The 17,013-nt window shown below is 33.5% G+C and overlaps 1 protein-coding gene and 1 long non-coding RNA gene across 3 annotated transcripts; both read right to left on the reverse strand.

Moving 5' to 3' along the window:
* Positions 1–429: 429 nt before the first annotated feature.
* On the reverse strand, positions 430–2,838 carry LOC130962310 (protein ROOT PRIMORDIUM DEFECTIVE 1-like). Of its 2 annotated transcripts, none has more exons than XM_057888522.1 (2): positions 1,213–2,838; positions 430–528 (listed from the first exon to the last, which is right to left on the reverse strand). In XM_057888522.1, the coding sequence occupies exon 1, from the start codon at positions 2,446–2,448 to the stop codon at positions 1,249–1,251; it is 1,200 nt and encodes a 399-aa protein (XP_057744505.1). In that variant the 5' UTR covers positions 2,449–2,838; the 3' UTR covers positions 430–528; positions 1,213–1,248. The 2 variants fall into 2 exon arrangements, with proteins under 2 accessions (XP_057744505.1, XP_057744506.1); XM_057888523.1 differs by having other exon boundaries at positions 492–544.
* Positions 2,839–6,523: 3,685 nt separating this feature from the next.
* Positions 6,524–8,807, reverse strand: LOC130959794 (uncharacterized). The gene is made up of 4 exons (XR_009078864.1): positions 8,653–8,807; positions 8,507–8,561; positions 8,290–8,418; positions 6,524–6,818 (listed from the first exon to the last, which is right to left on the reverse strand). It is a non-coding gene; the product is annotated as an uncharacterized LOC130959794 (long non-coding RNA).
* Between the last annotated feature and the right edge of the window lie 8,206 nt (positions 8,808–17,013).

Genomic DNA, 17,013 nt, shown 5'->3' on the forward strand with positions numbered 1-17,013 from the left:
TATTTGAAGTAAAACCGTAAAAGATATACTTTTTTTTCCTTCTACTTTTTGGCCGAACAATTTTGACGATGATAATCAAAGGGCAAACTTAGCTACCAATATACTAATACAAATATTGACTGCCCACCTCTAACAATTTATAATGAAAATCGCCTAGAGTAAGATTCTTACTAAATTAATAAATATGTACGTTGCACTTAATCTTTTTCTTCTTGACCTTTATTCTTATAAAATGAATTATCTATTTATCTTCATTCTTCATTCAAAATCACTATTCACTATAGTATAACCCATTCATAATTGGCACTTAGCTAGGTTTCTTGAGCATTTAATTAAAAAATTATTAATAACAATATCTTTGCTTTTATAGTTTGCAGGAATTAAATGATGTGGGGAGCATGTATGTGGGAAAATGACAAAATGTTCTAGCCCCTTTTGCAGAATTAAAATAGTGCACTTGAGACTTGTTTATGTTCTTATTATGACCTGACCTGTGTTGTCTCCAATCCAGTGCCCCTTTTGTGTCTCCTACAAATGCGCCAAACTATTACAGATAAAAAACTGCTACATATCAAAGATTCACAAATCACAATATGCTTAGTTTCTTACTGTTAAATATACACTTTCTAAGCCATCAAATTTCTTGAATAATACTACAGAAGCCGACAAAGGCAAATAGTTATACTCATTGCAAACACATTTGAAATGTTTTTGAGCAACCTATGACCATTGATAATTAATTCTTAACCACCAGCAGTGTTTCGATCTCTCTTTAAATTAGCAACACCTACTCATGTTTATTGTTCAACACAGAGACAGATATACATATACTTCCATGCCTTTCCCACATAAATAACTTCAGGTGCCATAATCTTGAAAACAAAGCAAGGAATTCACGGTACTTGTCACCAAAGAGTGAAGAGTGCAGCAAAGCTTCTTTGGAAAGCATGGATCAAAATCAACAAAATGCCTTTGCATTCTTCATTGTCAAAATATTGTAACTCCAGATTTTTAAAATATTGCCATGGTAACATGTTGGAGTTAACTCATGCTCATTAACTTTCATCCATTTATTCTACTATAGTAGAGCATAGCTTCTCATAAACTGGTTTACTCAAGTTAACAATCAAAGTTTTTGCCTTTTGTATTTCTATTTTCTAGGACTTATGTTGGAAATGGATGATCAAAAATAAACTAGGAATCTTAACAAACCTTTATCGCTCAAGAAGATAATGAGCCATGCCTTTGCTATTTTTCCTCTTCTCCAATGTCGTCATTGTCGTTGCTGCTGCTTTCATCCTGCAAATTCGAATTAATAGAAGAACGACCACGACGTCCCATAGCAACAAGATCAAGAAGCCTTCTCCTTGCAACATATACAGGATTTGGTTCAATTAAACAACCTCGTTCATAAGCTTCCCTCAAGAAAACGGTATGCCGTTTCCCCTTTGTTGATAGATAGAAGATCCCGGGATGATCCAAGAACAGGTCCCTTATGTTGAAGTCAATCCCAAACCATTTTCTGAATTGGCTGATCTTTTCAACTTCTACCATCTTCTCCACAGTTAAACTTAGGAACTCGTGAACAATTGACACTGCTCGTTTCTCCATGGCCATCAATGCTGCCTTAGACTTCTTTTTCTCCCCCACAACCACCTCATAAGGCCCAACATATGGCAAAGTCTGCCATTCTTTCACCTTGGCCTTGAAATTCTTGCCTAGTTTCATCCCTGGAGGATACCCGTGCTTGAAACTGAACCGCAATTCTGTCCTTACATTGCAATCCTCCTTGCAGCACTCAACAACCCTCCAATCCTCAATGGCTGCTCTAAAACCATTTCGAGGAACACCTTCAACCAGCTTCAACAAATGAGTGTTAGGTTCATGAGCATCACACAGCTTGAAAACACTAGGATTTGCAGATATAACTGAGTCCTCGAAATTATCAGGCAGCCCAAGCTCCCTCCAGACCTTGAAAATCGCACGAAGAGGAACCGTTTTGGACGCAGACATGGACAATATCCGAACCAATCGATCAACCACCATTGGCAAAGAAGCATTAATAGCCTTCTCTTCCTGCTTGGAAACATCAAGAGCAGCATCTGTGAGCCTGCAAAAAGGCTGCAACTTGGAGGGGTCATAATAAATTTGGAAGATGTGAGGAAACTTGCGGAGGAAGGAAGTGGCACCGCGGTTGAGATGGAGTTTCTGGGAGAGCCTGGAGAGGAAGTCAATGGACACGGACGGATTCCTGGGGTTTGCGAGGATGAGATCTTGAATGGCAATGACTTTGAAGAGGCTCTTGTACTTGTCCATGAGCTTCTCAAATGTAGGGTCTCGAACTCTCGAGGCAACATACTGAGCCGACGTAGTTTTTGATCGAATGGAGATTGAGAAACCAAATGAGTGCTTGTGTTTGATCAAAATTTTCATAATGTGGATTCCCATTGTTTGTCTCTATGCCTTGCAAATTCTTTTTGGCATTTCATCAAACACTTGGGGGTGAATTACCAGAAGAAGAAAACAATGTGCCACTTGAATGATCATAGAGAGCTTGATTGGAAATAAAGTTGATGACAACAGCGACTTGAAGTCCTGTAAATCCATTGGATTTCTTATGTATATATTTGACAGCAGAAACTCATCGAATTTGAACTATTATATGTAGTCTAGCACAGTAGCAGAAGCTCTAACCACGAGACAACCTCTAATCATTGCAAATAATTTATACTTGCAATTTGAGAAGGCTAATGATGTGTCTCCTATGTATGCCAATTTGGTTTATTAGTAAATAAGGTTTAGTGATAAAATTTTCAGTGGTTATTCTAAATCTATAAGACATCTTTGTGTGAAGATATAGTAAATTGTTAGATAATTTGATATGTTTGATATATATATTTAAATAAATTATCTAATAATTTATAATATGGTCTTCACATAAAAATACTTTCGTAAAAATAATTACCAAAATCTTAAATAAACAAATAAAAATATTCAACTTACTCATTTACAAATCAATTGCATTTTTAATTTCTTTATTTTTTTATTGCTATAATACTACATACATAACATTTATCTTCTAGTAAAACTTCTAAGTAGTTTTTTTGAAAGATGTAGAAAGAAAAATTCATAGAATAATGGTGAAATCATTTTATAATTGTATAGCTATTCCCCTTATTTTAGATACTTATAATTAATTATTAAAAATGAAAGTGTCTAGGTTACAACCAATTCAATTATTGTATTCATTATTTATTAAATAAAAATGAACAATTTTAGTTTTTTTTAATCTATATATCAAAATGTTATTACAGTTAACAAGTCTGAGCATAATAAAATTTAATTTTTTTTCTTTTTTTTTTGAAAAGTTAATACCTTTGTACTTATCTTCTAATATTTGGAGAAAAGAAAGTACATGTAATGTATTGTTAAAAAATATATTATTAATTTTTAATATTATTTTATATGTTAAACTAATATTAATTAATTGTTTTTTTATACTAAAATATTAGTTTGGACATTTTTCTATTTTACTAAAATTTTTTTGTGTGGAACATTTTTCAATTTCTTCTAACACCTATAATGTGAACTATGAGTCTATGGCGGGACGGTTCTACCAAGAGGCTCTTGATATATTGTAGCCTCTTTCTTTTTTGGGACACACTCTTAATAATTAGCTATTAGCAAACTTAAAAGGACGGTGTGAATGTGAATCGAGACGCTCCGAGGTGTAGCTCATCCTGCTGAAGTTTAGACCGGCTTTTGTTGGAGCGGCAGGGTGAAACGTCATCTCTTTGTGAGGGCGGCGACGTCGGACACATGCAAAGAGACTTCGACGCTCAAGTGAGTATGAATGTGAGAGTATTCAAAGTAGAATAGAATGAATTGCGTACCTGTGACTAAGTGAGTCACTTGTATATAATGGAGTTACTGAAGGCAGTTATCCGTATCGTTTGTTACCGGTTTGGGCGGGGTCTTCGTAATTCTGTGGAGAGATTTGCGGGGGAGTTGTGTGCTGATCCTGGTTCCAAGATTATTGGTATGGACCGGTTTAGGCTAACGAATCATAGCCCCCAAGGTTGACCTGTTTCGGAAGTCAGGCTATAAACAGGTTAAGCTTTTATGAGTTATAACTCGGAACGAGGATCTGAGGTAGGTTGTTTGTCACTAGCGACTTTGGAGTGTGGTGGTTTTGATGTTTTGATGTGCCGAGCTATAGCTCGGAGCCCCCAAACTTAACTCTTTCATTGTCGAATTTGAAAAGAAGAAAAGGTCAATCTTTTGAATTTTTGTGGTAATCCTTTCGGGAGTGTTTTTAGAAGAGAGAGAGAGAGAATGTTGGAAAAGACAGTTTCCTTTAATACATGTTAGTAATTGGAACAGTGGTGAAATATCGCCATTGATTTGCGTTTTTGGTTTTATCATCAACGGCTGGGGTTTGCTTTTGAAGGTGTAACGTTTACAGAAGGTGTGGGGTAGTGGGATGGTGGGTGGTTTTTGCTGGATTCTTTGAGTATCCGCTTTTGGGATTTTTTCCTTTTCAGTTGTGTTTGCGGAAGATGAGTAAGAAAGGTTAGTTTCTCTTCTCTTGTTGTCTTTTTGTTTTCTGTGTGCATGTTTGTTTTCGAAATGGAAAAGGGAAAAAAGGTTGAGATAAGGACTGCTGTTAGTGGTAAGAAGGAGGTTAAAATTGTGGAAGATGTGTAGGTTTGGGATCCTGCAAATTCGTTTTCTTGGGTGGCGGAGTCGGTCAAGGGGTATGCTTTTATGTTTGACGACGAGCAGAGTGTATCGCAGTTAGGGTTAGTTTCTTCGTGGGTTAGAGAATGTAGTGATATCAAACTTAAGTTTGTGCCATGCAGTGCTAATGATCGCGTCTTTCATCGCGAGGAGGGGTTTGAGTTCTTCTTCATGTATAGTTGTGTTTTTGTTGACTTAGGTGTGAAGTTCCCTTTTTCTGAGTTTGAACATGGCATGTTGATGCAGCTTAAGTGTGCACCGTCGTAGTTGCACCCTAATTCTTGGGTGTTTGTTAGAGCTTTTGAGATTCTGATGGGGTATTTAGAGATCGAGACTTCGTTGGAAGTCTTTTTTGCATTGTTTCAGTGTAAGGGGGTTAAACGAGTTTGTTAGTTGAATCTGGCCAGTGCCCATGGTCGTGCCATTTTTAGTTTGTATGATCTTCTTATAAGGGTTTTAAGTCTATGTTTTTGAAGATTGGTGTCGCTGAGGGTGAATTTCCTTGGTTCGTTGACGAGTGTCTGTTGGAGAGGTTTCCTTTGTTCTAGGTTCCGAGGCCTAGGCAGATATTTGGTATGGATGAAATGGAATATAGGAATGAGATAATTGTGGAGTTTTTAGTTAATCATATATCCTCTTCCGGTTAATTGTCTGTCGTTGAACTTCTTGAGTTGGAGACGGATAAGGATGCATTGGCTGGATATATAGGTAATTATTGTGTGTTCTTTGTTTGCATATGATTTGTTTTGTTTTGTAATTCCTTTGTTGCTTATTTGTTTTATTTTCAGACTAAAAACGTTGATAAGCAGGGTTCGAGTAGTCATATTATGGCAGAGAAAGGTGCCGAGGTTGATAAGCTATCGCCTACTAAGAAAATTAGTTTTAAGTGAAAAAAGGGTGAAGGAAAAAAGGAGAGGCCAGTGTAGTTGGCCGGGGATAAGCTCGACGGGAAAGATATTGATTTAGAGGTCGTGAAAAAGTTTACGGCAAATTAGAAGGCGCTGCATGGCTATACAAGGGATGAGGACTTGACCTCGCTGTGGAGTGAACATTTTCCATTTACTATAGTCGCTGATGAGTATTGTCAGAGCCTTGCCGACATCAAGCTTGTTCACGGTGTTGGGGATGTTGGTGTTTGTTAGTATCTGCAGGTAAGTGTTGTTTTGTAGGTTTTCTTGTTTGCATTTGTGTTATTTTTGTCTGATTTGCTTTTATTGTTTGTAGGTGATGGGAGCTCGGCTGATTTCCATTGGTCAAACTCAAGAGCTAAAACATGCTAGGGACACTTTTGACAGAGCCACGGTTGATCATCTAATGCAGGATAATTTGGAGAAGGGGGATAAGCTTCGTACTGATCTGGATTTGGTGGATTCTTTGCAAGGGAAACTGACAGTCACCGAGGATGTTGGGAAAAAGCTTGGTGAGGAGAAGACTGCTTTGGAGGCTAGGTTGATAGTTCTTGGTGTTGAGAAGAAACAGCTTGAGACTTAGAAGGAGGATCATGGGCTCGAGATGTTCGCTGCTGGCTTTGAGAGAGCGGTTGAGCAAGCAAAACTTCTAGTGCCTGCTGTAACACCCTACCACGCTAAGCTTTACGCTTAAGCCGTAAAACAGAGGTGGTGTGGTATTACGACCTCTAAAATAAAATAAGTACATATAATAGCAGAAGAATTATAATATGCTAGGAGCCGTGAAGAAAAGAGGAAACAAAATCGCAAAATAAAAGCGCAACGCTCAAGGAACGGGTTAACCTGCGTGCTAAGGAAACCATAACTATTAAACATATGATAACAGAAGTAGGAATAGAGTGCCAAAGATACAAAATAACAAGCTCCTAACTCAGCCTGCGAAGTCAAGACTGGCCGGAGAATATTTACATATATATACATACATATCCAAAATCCAAAAGTACATATACACAATCCTGCCTCTCCATAAACCTCTAGGAGGATCAAAAGAACAAGTTATGCGGAGAGAAAACCAAGTACATATATACACATCATAGCATAACAAAATAACCCTGTAACCACTCCGCTTCAAGGGTCCAGACGCCTAACGAGATGCCTCTCGACCTGCATCTGAAAAACAACAACATAGTATGGTATGAGAACCAGAGGTTCTCAGTATGGTAAAGGTGCCACACACATAATATATAAGGTCCTGGGAATGCCAGAGGCAATCCTAGAACGCCGACACTCAGATTGTAGAGCTTAAAGTATTAAACAGAAACCATAAAATGTGGTTTAATAAGGATATTTAAACCTAACTTAACTTAACCTTAAATCTAAATCCCATTCTGCCATTCCTCCATATCTCCGACTCCATCATGCATTTTCACAGACAACTAAACAGACAAAGGCAAGCACAAGAAGGTTACAAGTACTGTAGATAACAAATATACATTTAACATGGCAAGTACATTTAGGCACACCCAGTTAATACACAAGCAAGTAATTCAAGTAATATGCATATGATGCATGCCTGTCCTATGGTTGATGAGGCTCATCTGTCGGTTATCCAGCCAACCCGACAAGTCTGAATTGTCCTTAGACTGTCCCCCGACGTGCATCCCCAAGAGTCTATGCATAGATTTTTTTCTCAAATAATCAATATTGCTCAATGGGGGTAACATTCCCGGGAATTTATATAGTGCCCGGTCACACTTACGTCGTAGGGTCAACAGAGTATCGAGTTTTCTACCTGGTACACGTGGTGGCAAGCCACGGCACTTAATCCAGGGAATCTCGTATCTCAGATTATTCAAATTCATAAGCCATATAAATAATTCAATTATAATTCATCAACTTCAACATCATTCTCAATCGCATTTCATTCATCATCATACATCAATCATATTCAATCCTTATCCTTCATTATCACACCTCCCATTCCGTCCATCAATAGTTCCAATTCAAAACATAACTCATTCTTTTCTAAATGAATCAAACTTAAAACATGCTCATTTTCTTAATAACTCTAAATCAAACCATATAACTCTTGAATCTAAATCTTTTTAAATAATCATATAAACAAAATCTCTAATTTTTATAAAATTTCGGCAGCATCTCCTCTAAAACTCGGACTTTGCCACCCTTTTCGGGTCCAAACCTGCTTTCTTTTCAATTCAACATACCCTTCCTCATTATCATATCAGTCACCACAATAAATCTACCTCAGATCAACAATTATACTCATACAATATTCAAATCCAACAACCAAAATTTAACTAAGGATCATAGTTCACAAATCCTAGGCTTCTAACACAAAATGCCTCAAATCAATAATTCACCAAATTATTAGTTAATCAACAAGTACCTAACCAACCATGTTCATCAACAATAACATTCAACCATAATTCTCTCCAAATTAACATAACAACATTCACCATCCAAAATTAATAACTAATTATCCAATAAACTTCAACTAATTATATTCATTGACAAATTACTAAACATTAAACATACACCTGCATTCCAACTTATCCTATGGTCATCTAGCCTAAGTTTTCACAGAACATTATATATTAAATGCAAGAAATCTAAACCATACCTTGGCCGATTTCCACGTAACGACCAAAGCAAATTATTTAAAACCAAGGCAGCCCCTCAAAATTCAACTAATCAGCTTCCTCCAAGTTCCAATATTCACAATTTCAAGCTCCAATTATTTATTCACAACCTAATACACATTTATAACACATATATATCCAATTTAATACTCAAAGCTCAAATTTAATGAAATTAAAATAAAATTATCGTATCCTCACCTTACCCAAGCTTCACATAAGCAAGAGTAAACATTTTTCTCAAACTAATTGGATCCTAAAACATCAGAAATCAAAGAAATTCAACATTCCCACTTAAAATTCGAAAATTGGGGGAAATGAAGGCTGAGTGTAAAATAATGAGTTACCTATGAAATTGTTCCGGTAGAAATGTAGAGCTCGACGCGGTGAACGCGTGGCCGCAAACGGTGCGGCAATTGGAACTCGGACGGAGAAGTTACGGGGATCGGAAGTTAACGTAACAATGTTGACGTTCTTCCTTTCTTCTCCCTGATGCTCTTCGACGCTGCCAAAAATGGGGAGAAGAAGAACGTGGGTTCACTTAAAGGGCTGGTCCGGTTGGGCCCACAGCCTGGTTTGGGCCCGGTTCAACCGGTTCGGTCCGTTCGGTCCAATCTTGGATCGATTTCTTCAAAATTGGTGTCAAAATTCTCGTTTCGTTGAGTTCTATCCTAATTTAATATAATATTCATATTTCTAATCTTTCTTATTAAAAATTAATTTATTGACTAATTATCTACTAATTTAACTGGGGTTTACACCTGCTGCTGATTTGTCTGCGATGGATCCGTGTAAATTTGTAGTTGGCGATGAGTTGGTTGATGATGATGATGGTGTTGAAGGGGAGGGTGAAAACCCAAATGTTTAGCTATAGTAGATTGTTGTTTTTGCGTATGTGGTTTGGAACTTTTAGGCTTATAGCCGTTAGCTTTGTTTAATGTTCTTATTTTGAACTGCTGGCTTTAGCCAAACAAATTTGATAATGTTAAGATTTGGTTGCATGTTTATATAACATGTTTATTTTTGTGGGAAAATGCTTTTGAGTATTCGTACTTTCGAGTTAGTATTGTTTGTTGGTAGTATTCGGCCGAGTAGCATAGAGAATTAAAAGTAAGTTATGTATGTTGTATTGTAATATGATTATTGAAAGAGTGCGGGGTGGTGTGCCTCATTAAAACCTCTCCAGCAAAATCCTCCTTAGGGATAAAATCTGGTAGTAGGAAAAAGAGTGCATCACCGTGTCCGACTTATAGACTAACTGAAATACATTCTTAAAGAAGATATGTTCCAACTGTTTGGTAGGATAGTTCCATCAAGCTTTTGTAGTTTGTAGGCTCCTTTGCCAATGACTTTTTGGATCCAGAACGGGCCTTCCCAATTGGCACTTAACTTGCTGTGTCCTTGTGGTTTTCGTACATCTTCAATTCTCTTTAGAACGAGGCCCCCTTCTAAGAATGTCCTCGATTTGAGTTTTTTGTTGTATTTCCGAGCTATAGCTCGTCTAGCAGCTAGTTGTTGTAGTGCTGACTTGTTTCACTTTCTTCGAAGAGGTCAAGCTTGGTTTTTCTATTTTCGATGTTGTCGCTTTCGTTGACATTTGTAGTTCTAAGATTTTGTAGGGAGATCTCAATGGGTAACATGGCGTCATATCTGTATACCAACCTGAAAGGGGTTTCCCTTGTTGATGATTATTCTATTGTGTTATAGCTCCACAGTACTTCAGAGATAAGCTCGGCCCATTCTTCTTTTGAGTCTTCGAGTTTCTTTTTAAGGCTCTGTAAAATGATCTTATTGGCAGCTTCGGCTATACCGTTAGTTTGTGGATGTTCAACAGACGAGAACTGTTGAACTATTTTGAAATTTCGTAAGAAGTTTGTGAATTTTTATCTATAAATTGTCTACCGTTATCGGTTATAATGGATTGAGGAATACCAAATCGGCAGAGTATATTTTTTTTTTACAAAAAAAAATCATCTTTTCGAAAGTTATTTTTGCCAATGGTATTGCTTCTATCCACTTTGTAATATAGTTAATAGCAACAATTAAAAATTTAACCTGGCCTGGAGCGGGAGGAAAAGGTCCGAGAATGTCTAGCCCCCACTTGTTGAATGGCCAGCTTACCTCGGACGAGTGTAACTGCTCAGCTGGGTTATGGATGATTGGAGCGTGACGTTGGTAGTGGTCACAATGTTTAACCATGCAGTCTTATTGTAACGTCAACCAATAATAACCCGATTGGAGAATTTTGGAGACTAAACTTCGGCCTCCTATATGTGTTCTGCATACTCCTTTGTAGACATCGTCCATTGCTAACTTGGCATCCTCCGTGTTTAGGCATTTAAGGAGAGGTCTTGCGAAGCCTCGTTTGTATAGCTCAGTACCGAGTAGTGTGTAAAAACCTACTCTTCTTTTGGATTTTCTTTTATTTTGAATGTTGTCGGGTATGTCACCTGTTTGCAAGTAACTTATGAAAGGTGTTCGCTAGTCATCTTCCTGCAAGATACTTGAAATTGTTGTTAGCGTAACACTTGGTTCATCGAGCGTTAGTTGGGATAATATAGGTGTCTTAGTTTGACTTCTTGTTGTTGCTAATTTTGAAAGGATATCTGCTCTATCATTTTGTTCCCGAGGTATATGTGATATATCAAAATTTTGGAAACCGTTGGCAAGGTTATTGACAATGGTGTTGTATTTTTCTAATAATCGATCCTTTACCTGAAAATTACCTGTTACCTGTTGTACTATGAGTAAGGAATCGCATTTGACGCTTAGCTGTGTTATGCCCATTGTGTAGGCCAGTTGTAGTCCTGCTATTAGCACTTTGTATTCTGCTTGGTTATTGCTCGCATGGAAAGTAAATTGTAGAGATTGCTCTAAGGTTGTAACTTGTTCGTCCTCAAGTAGTATTCCTGCTTCGGAGCCCTTACTGTTTGAAGCTCCATCGACATATAGTGTCCATTTGTTATCCGTAGGACCTGTTTCTTCTAAGGTTTGTTCTGCAATAAAATTAGCTAATGCTTGAGATTTGATGGCTCTTCGGGATTAGTACTGGATGTCGTATTCCGACAGCTCGATTGTCCATTTAACCAATTTATAATTTACTTTCTATTTTATATTATTATTATTGATTTTTAAGATACGATTTAGATTTATTATATTATTATTATTATTTATTTAAGATTTGATATTAAAATTTGTTATGCATATTTATTTTTTTTAAATTTATAAAATTATAAATTCAATCTAATTCAACCGTTTAAATTTGAATCAGATTGGTTTGTCAAAAAAAAAAACTGCAAATCCAATCTAATTTAACCGTTTGAATTTGAATCAGATTGAATTATCTAAAAAAATTATCCAATTCAAATATGATATTGCAAGGCAAAGAGAATTGAACCCTAGCCAAGTCTGTGAACCGAATCCTATTTAAGAAATTCAAAAACAAAACAACAAATTGAGATACGGAACCAATAACCTCTTCTATAGCCTTACTCACTTTATACACTCGGCCAAGTTTGTTGTTACTATATATGATGCCAACAACCATATATAATATAAATGAATTCATTAAAATTATCATATAATTTTATTATCATTCAATAACAATGTTCTATTATAATTTTATATGATATATATAGATATTATATTAAATTATAAATGCATTGATTTATTTTTACTATTTAATTTTTATTTTATAGATTTAACAAATTTGTGTCGTAAGAATACATTTTAAAAATATAATAATAAAAAATTTTAAATATTTTTACAATAATCGGATTAATTAGGAGTTTTTTTTTTTTGCACCAGAGTATCCATCAGACCAGAAGTTAATGACTAATTCCTCGGGTACTGCAGATAAGTATCGAATCTGAGAGAAATGATTAAGAGACACAGATCCTCATCCATCTGTGCCAACTTGCGTTAGTATTAGCCTATTAGAAGTTCGATTTTGATAACTATACTGCTATCTTAAGAGCATGTTGTTTACAAATTGGACTATAGCCCAACTAGCAATGGACCACTTCAAGAAGGCCCAAGGAAAAAAAAAATTATGCTAAATTACTAAGCATAGTGAAATAAAAATTTCCAAATAAGAGAATCTGCTTCTTAATGCCAGATTTCTAGTATGCACAAAAATGAAGATGAAGATTGCAAAAGAATAATGTTATATATACAATAGTGAAAAAAAAGAGGTTAATTGATATACATTTATGGTATAAGAAAATTTTAGGCCATCACTCAATTATATATTTATTTTATAAGATGTTCAAGATATTAGATCGTTAAGTAAAAAAAGTTGTCTATGTAATATATGAAAATTAATCCCAAAAAAAAAGCTTTCAATTTTTGTATTAAAATAAGAATAGTTATTAAACAACATATAAAGTAAAATAGTTTACTTATGCATTTTTAAAAAATAAATAGTTTAGATTTTCATAAATTAATATAAAATTATGAGTCTTATATATTTATGTATGTTTGAAAGGAAGGGGATAGGCTTAAACCTTTTAAAAGGGAGAATTTCGTTTTTTAATGTCAAATTTAAGAATGTTTTAAATTTAAACATGTTAAGTTTAGATGAATCTATATAGAATTATAGATCTATAATTAGGAGTTAAAATACCAACATAATTTTTAATAGAAAAAGTCTAGGGAGCCAATGGCCTAAGCGTACAATGTGTACAATGGAGGTTTAAGAAGTATTAGAGATATGACCATTAGTGTTATATTGTCCTGTCAGGTTACGCTTTTGGGATGAGTAGTTTCAGATATGGTATTAAAGTTCTAGATTCGAAAGGTCAAGAGTTCGATCCTTGGTGAACCCCAAAATCAGTTTAATTTTTTATTGAGATGTTTATTATCCTTGGTATCCGGATGGTTATTCTAGCTAGTATGGTGATGTTCATTTTATTCATGGACCAAAAATTTAGCCCATTGTACACATTGTACACTTAAGCCATTGACTCCCTAGCACTACCCTTTTTAATATAGATTAGTAGTAAAGCGTACTTGTAAAAGAAACTCATGTTTACCATGTGATTTTCATGTATTCACAATTCATACTTTACATATAAGTTTTATTTCAAGATTTTAATAACTTTCTTTATGATCGAGACATTTCTTTAATTCTTTCTTGTTTGGTTATTAAGTCGGTAATAATAACCATAAAAATCATCGGTTACATTGTTAAAAAATGAATATAATAATTATAGAATGAAGTCTACGTATAAAAATGAAATATACATCTTCTTTTAAAAGTGCATTTTGTTTTCATTTATATACAAATTGTTAAAATCAAGATAATTATTTCCAACCCACTTCTCAGTCGTTAGTCTTCTCAAAGTCCTAACTCCCAACTTTCTTCTTGACTTTAAAGTATTGAATGCATTTTCATGCCAAAGAAGTCTGAGGCAATAAATTAAATACACTATCAAAGTACTAGTGTAAACTAAATGACTACATTTACTTAAATGGTATTTGCACAAAGACAACGAGGTCCTATTTAGATGCAGATTTTTATTGACCTATTCATATTCAAAACAGTTTAACAATCATCTTGGCATGGTGCACACTTTTTTGGGTATATTACGTAATTTTTTACTTATAAAATTTATTTTTGTGACTTTTAGTTTTTACTATGCAGAATTTAAATTTATTTTTGAAGTTTTAAAATTGATATCTATTGTAAGTTTGTAACACTTTAATTTTGAATTCGAAGAGATTTTATCAATAATAATCAAGATAGAATAATGTGAACAATTAATTTTTGAGAAGTTATCAATTTTTAAAAATATTTTATTCAGTCATAAATTTTGAAGAAGATAAATTTATATTCAAATATTGAAATCAGTTTTTTTTTTTTAAAAACATTTTTAAAAACACTCAATTTAAACTAACCCTAATTTTAGCTTTTATGTTTAATGTAGCTAAAGTTCAAATGATTCAAGCGTTTATTAATCATTTTTTCTTTTGAAAAAAAAAACACAGGAAAATAGAGCAAAGAGGTTTGACACAATGCATACGGCATTCTTCACCATCATGACTTCATGACCAAGTTGATTTGTTTTTTCCTCTTTAGTTTTTATTAATTAACAAGGTGTAATTAATGAAATCAACAAATTACAATTAATTAAGTGCCAAAAATGAAGAAGGAAAAGACCGCGTCTATAGGTTGAAAAACAAAAAAAGAAAAATGAAAAAAAAAAAGCAATTTTGCTACGAAGCAAACTTTACAACATATAAAATTATATATAAATAACTGAGAGTAGCTATTAGCATATGAAGGAAGGGACTGAGTCTATTGAACCCTAACAAAACGGCATTTACTTCCACCAATCCCATACAATACTCCATTCTCAAAGATAGGGTAGTTAATTAGTTTCCCAACCTTTTCCCTCACCCTTCATTACCATCACACATTTCAAACTAAGATCCAAAATTAAGGGGCTAAAACACCATTATCATCCACCCCAAACTTTTTATTTAAGAAAAAGAAAGGGGTCCCCTAAAAAATTCCCTAACTATATCTTAACTTTTCATTATTTGATTGAGATTAGTAACTACTTAGGTAGGATAACAAATGAGACATAAACATGACCAAAATTTGAATCCCAATTTATTTTATGATATTAAATAAGAGTAAGATTTTATTTATAGCACTGAACTAACGCACATTTTTTTTGTGTTCTATATAAAGAATAAAGTATGAGTTTAAGCATTTCACATTTATGATCCAATGCTAAGTATGAGTTAAGCATGGTTGATTGTAAAAAAATGCTAAATTTTCAATTACCCGTTTTCATATTAAAAATTTGTTTAACTCAGCTATTTACTATTTTGAAAATCTTATAGAAAAAAAAGTCAAATGACATTGTAAATCTTAAAACTACTTTTTATTAATGTCAAAACAAAACATGTTTAAACTAAAATTCAAAAAAATTAATCACAAATAAAATATCATTTTCATTCTTTTTCCAATTTCATAAAACAATCATAACAAGTAGGGGCGAATAAATTCGAATCCAATCTGATCCGTAAATTCGCATATTCGACTAAATAATATAAAATATTATAAATAAATTATATATATATATATATATATATATATATATATATATATATATATATATATTGTGCAATTATGTTATAGTGTTTAAGTGTTTTTTTAATTTAGTTTGGTTTTCAATTTGCATTGCACTCTTGGAATTTCATATATTGAAACTTGTATTATTACTTGATTGTTGTTGTTTTAATGTTGAATAATTAGATTTGATTGTTTTATTTTTATTATTATTTATATATGTTTGGTTGTTTTATTTTTATTATTTAAGGAAATAGAGTTTAATAGTATTTTGGAAATAAATATATTTAAAAGAATAAAAAAATATTTTTTTATTTTTTTTAGAAAGATTAAAAATTATTTTATCCAGTTAGAAAGATTAGAAATTTATGGATTAAATCATATCAAAGTCTAAAATATCCAAATATTTGATTCTATTCCGTATTTTAAATTTAGATGGCATTGAGATTTTATCCATATCCAATCCTATCATTCTGGTTGGAACCACCTACATCCTTCTATACAACTAATTAACTGCGTCTTGTCACTAATTTTTAAATTTTTAAATTTTAAAAATTATTTAGAAATATAAATTTAATTTAGAAGAGATATTGAATCAATTTTAAAAATAAAATCTGGGTTAAAGAACAATCCAACAAGCAAAATCTACTAGGCTGACAATTGGCACTCTATAATTATCATCGCCAGAAAAATAACAGATTACAGAATCAAATTAAAACAGAGAAATAAAAATGCTACTCTGGTAACAATTACTGATTTAAAAACACACACGAACACGCTGATTCGGTTTTGGCTTCATTAATTAAGGTCAATTTTATAATTAAGAGTTAAAACCATGACATTAACCAGTGGGTTACCTACTGAAAAGCACAAAAGGCATATATGATGATAGTTACGTGTAACGCATCACAGCCAGGTAATGTTAATAATCAGTTGTAATCCTTCTCTTTCTGCTAAGTATTTTATTAAGGCTTTGTCGTTACAACAAACTATAAACAAAAATGCAGTTTTTTTTTTTTCTTGACTTGGACAAGCAAGCTGCACGCCACTGGTTTAAGCTGAAAAAAGTAGTGAATTTCTTAAAATACCCCTTTCCATTTTTTTTTTTGAAAAAAAAATCCCACTAAATTAAATTTTTAGTGTTTGAAATAACTATAAGAGGAAAAGTCCTTACGAATTTCCAAGATTTTATCCTGAAGAAGATCGAGATTTTGATATTTTTCTTTTTCTAAAAAGTCAGAATCTTAAAAAATAATAAAAGAAAAGAAAAACTTACCTTGAATTAGTACAAAAGGGCATTTGGAAATTGACCTTGAAAAAACATAAAGAAAGAATGAAAGTTGCTGCCTTGAAGGTGTAAAAGAGAGATTGAGTGAGAAGAATATAATTCTAAAAGGATAAATAAAATTAATTAAAACTAATAGAAAACGGGTAAGTCTCGCATGTTACATGTACTTAACAAAATTAAAAGAAAAAGCATCAATTTCATGGTGGCGTTTTTATTTATTTATTTATTTTGTTGAAACTACCTCCTAAAAGGGCGAAGAGGAATAAAAAATCACAAAATTACAAACTCAGGAGGGAGAAATGGAAGAATAATATTATATATTAAAATTAGCCATTAAAA

Source organism: Arachis stenosperma, chromosome 2 (assembly GCF_014773155.1).
Source record: "Arachis stenosperma cultivar V10309 chromosome 2, arast.V10309.gnm1.PFL2, whole genome shotgun sequence".
Lineage (NCBI taxonomy): Eukaryota > Viridiplantae > Streptophyta > Magnoliopsida > Fabales > Fabaceae > Arachis > Arachis stenosperma.

Excerpts from the sequence above, each read along its gene's own strand:
- LOC130962310 (XM_057888522.1), bottom strand. The coding sequence starts at position 2,448 with ATGGGAATCCACATTATGAAAATTTTGATCAAACACAAGCACTCATTT.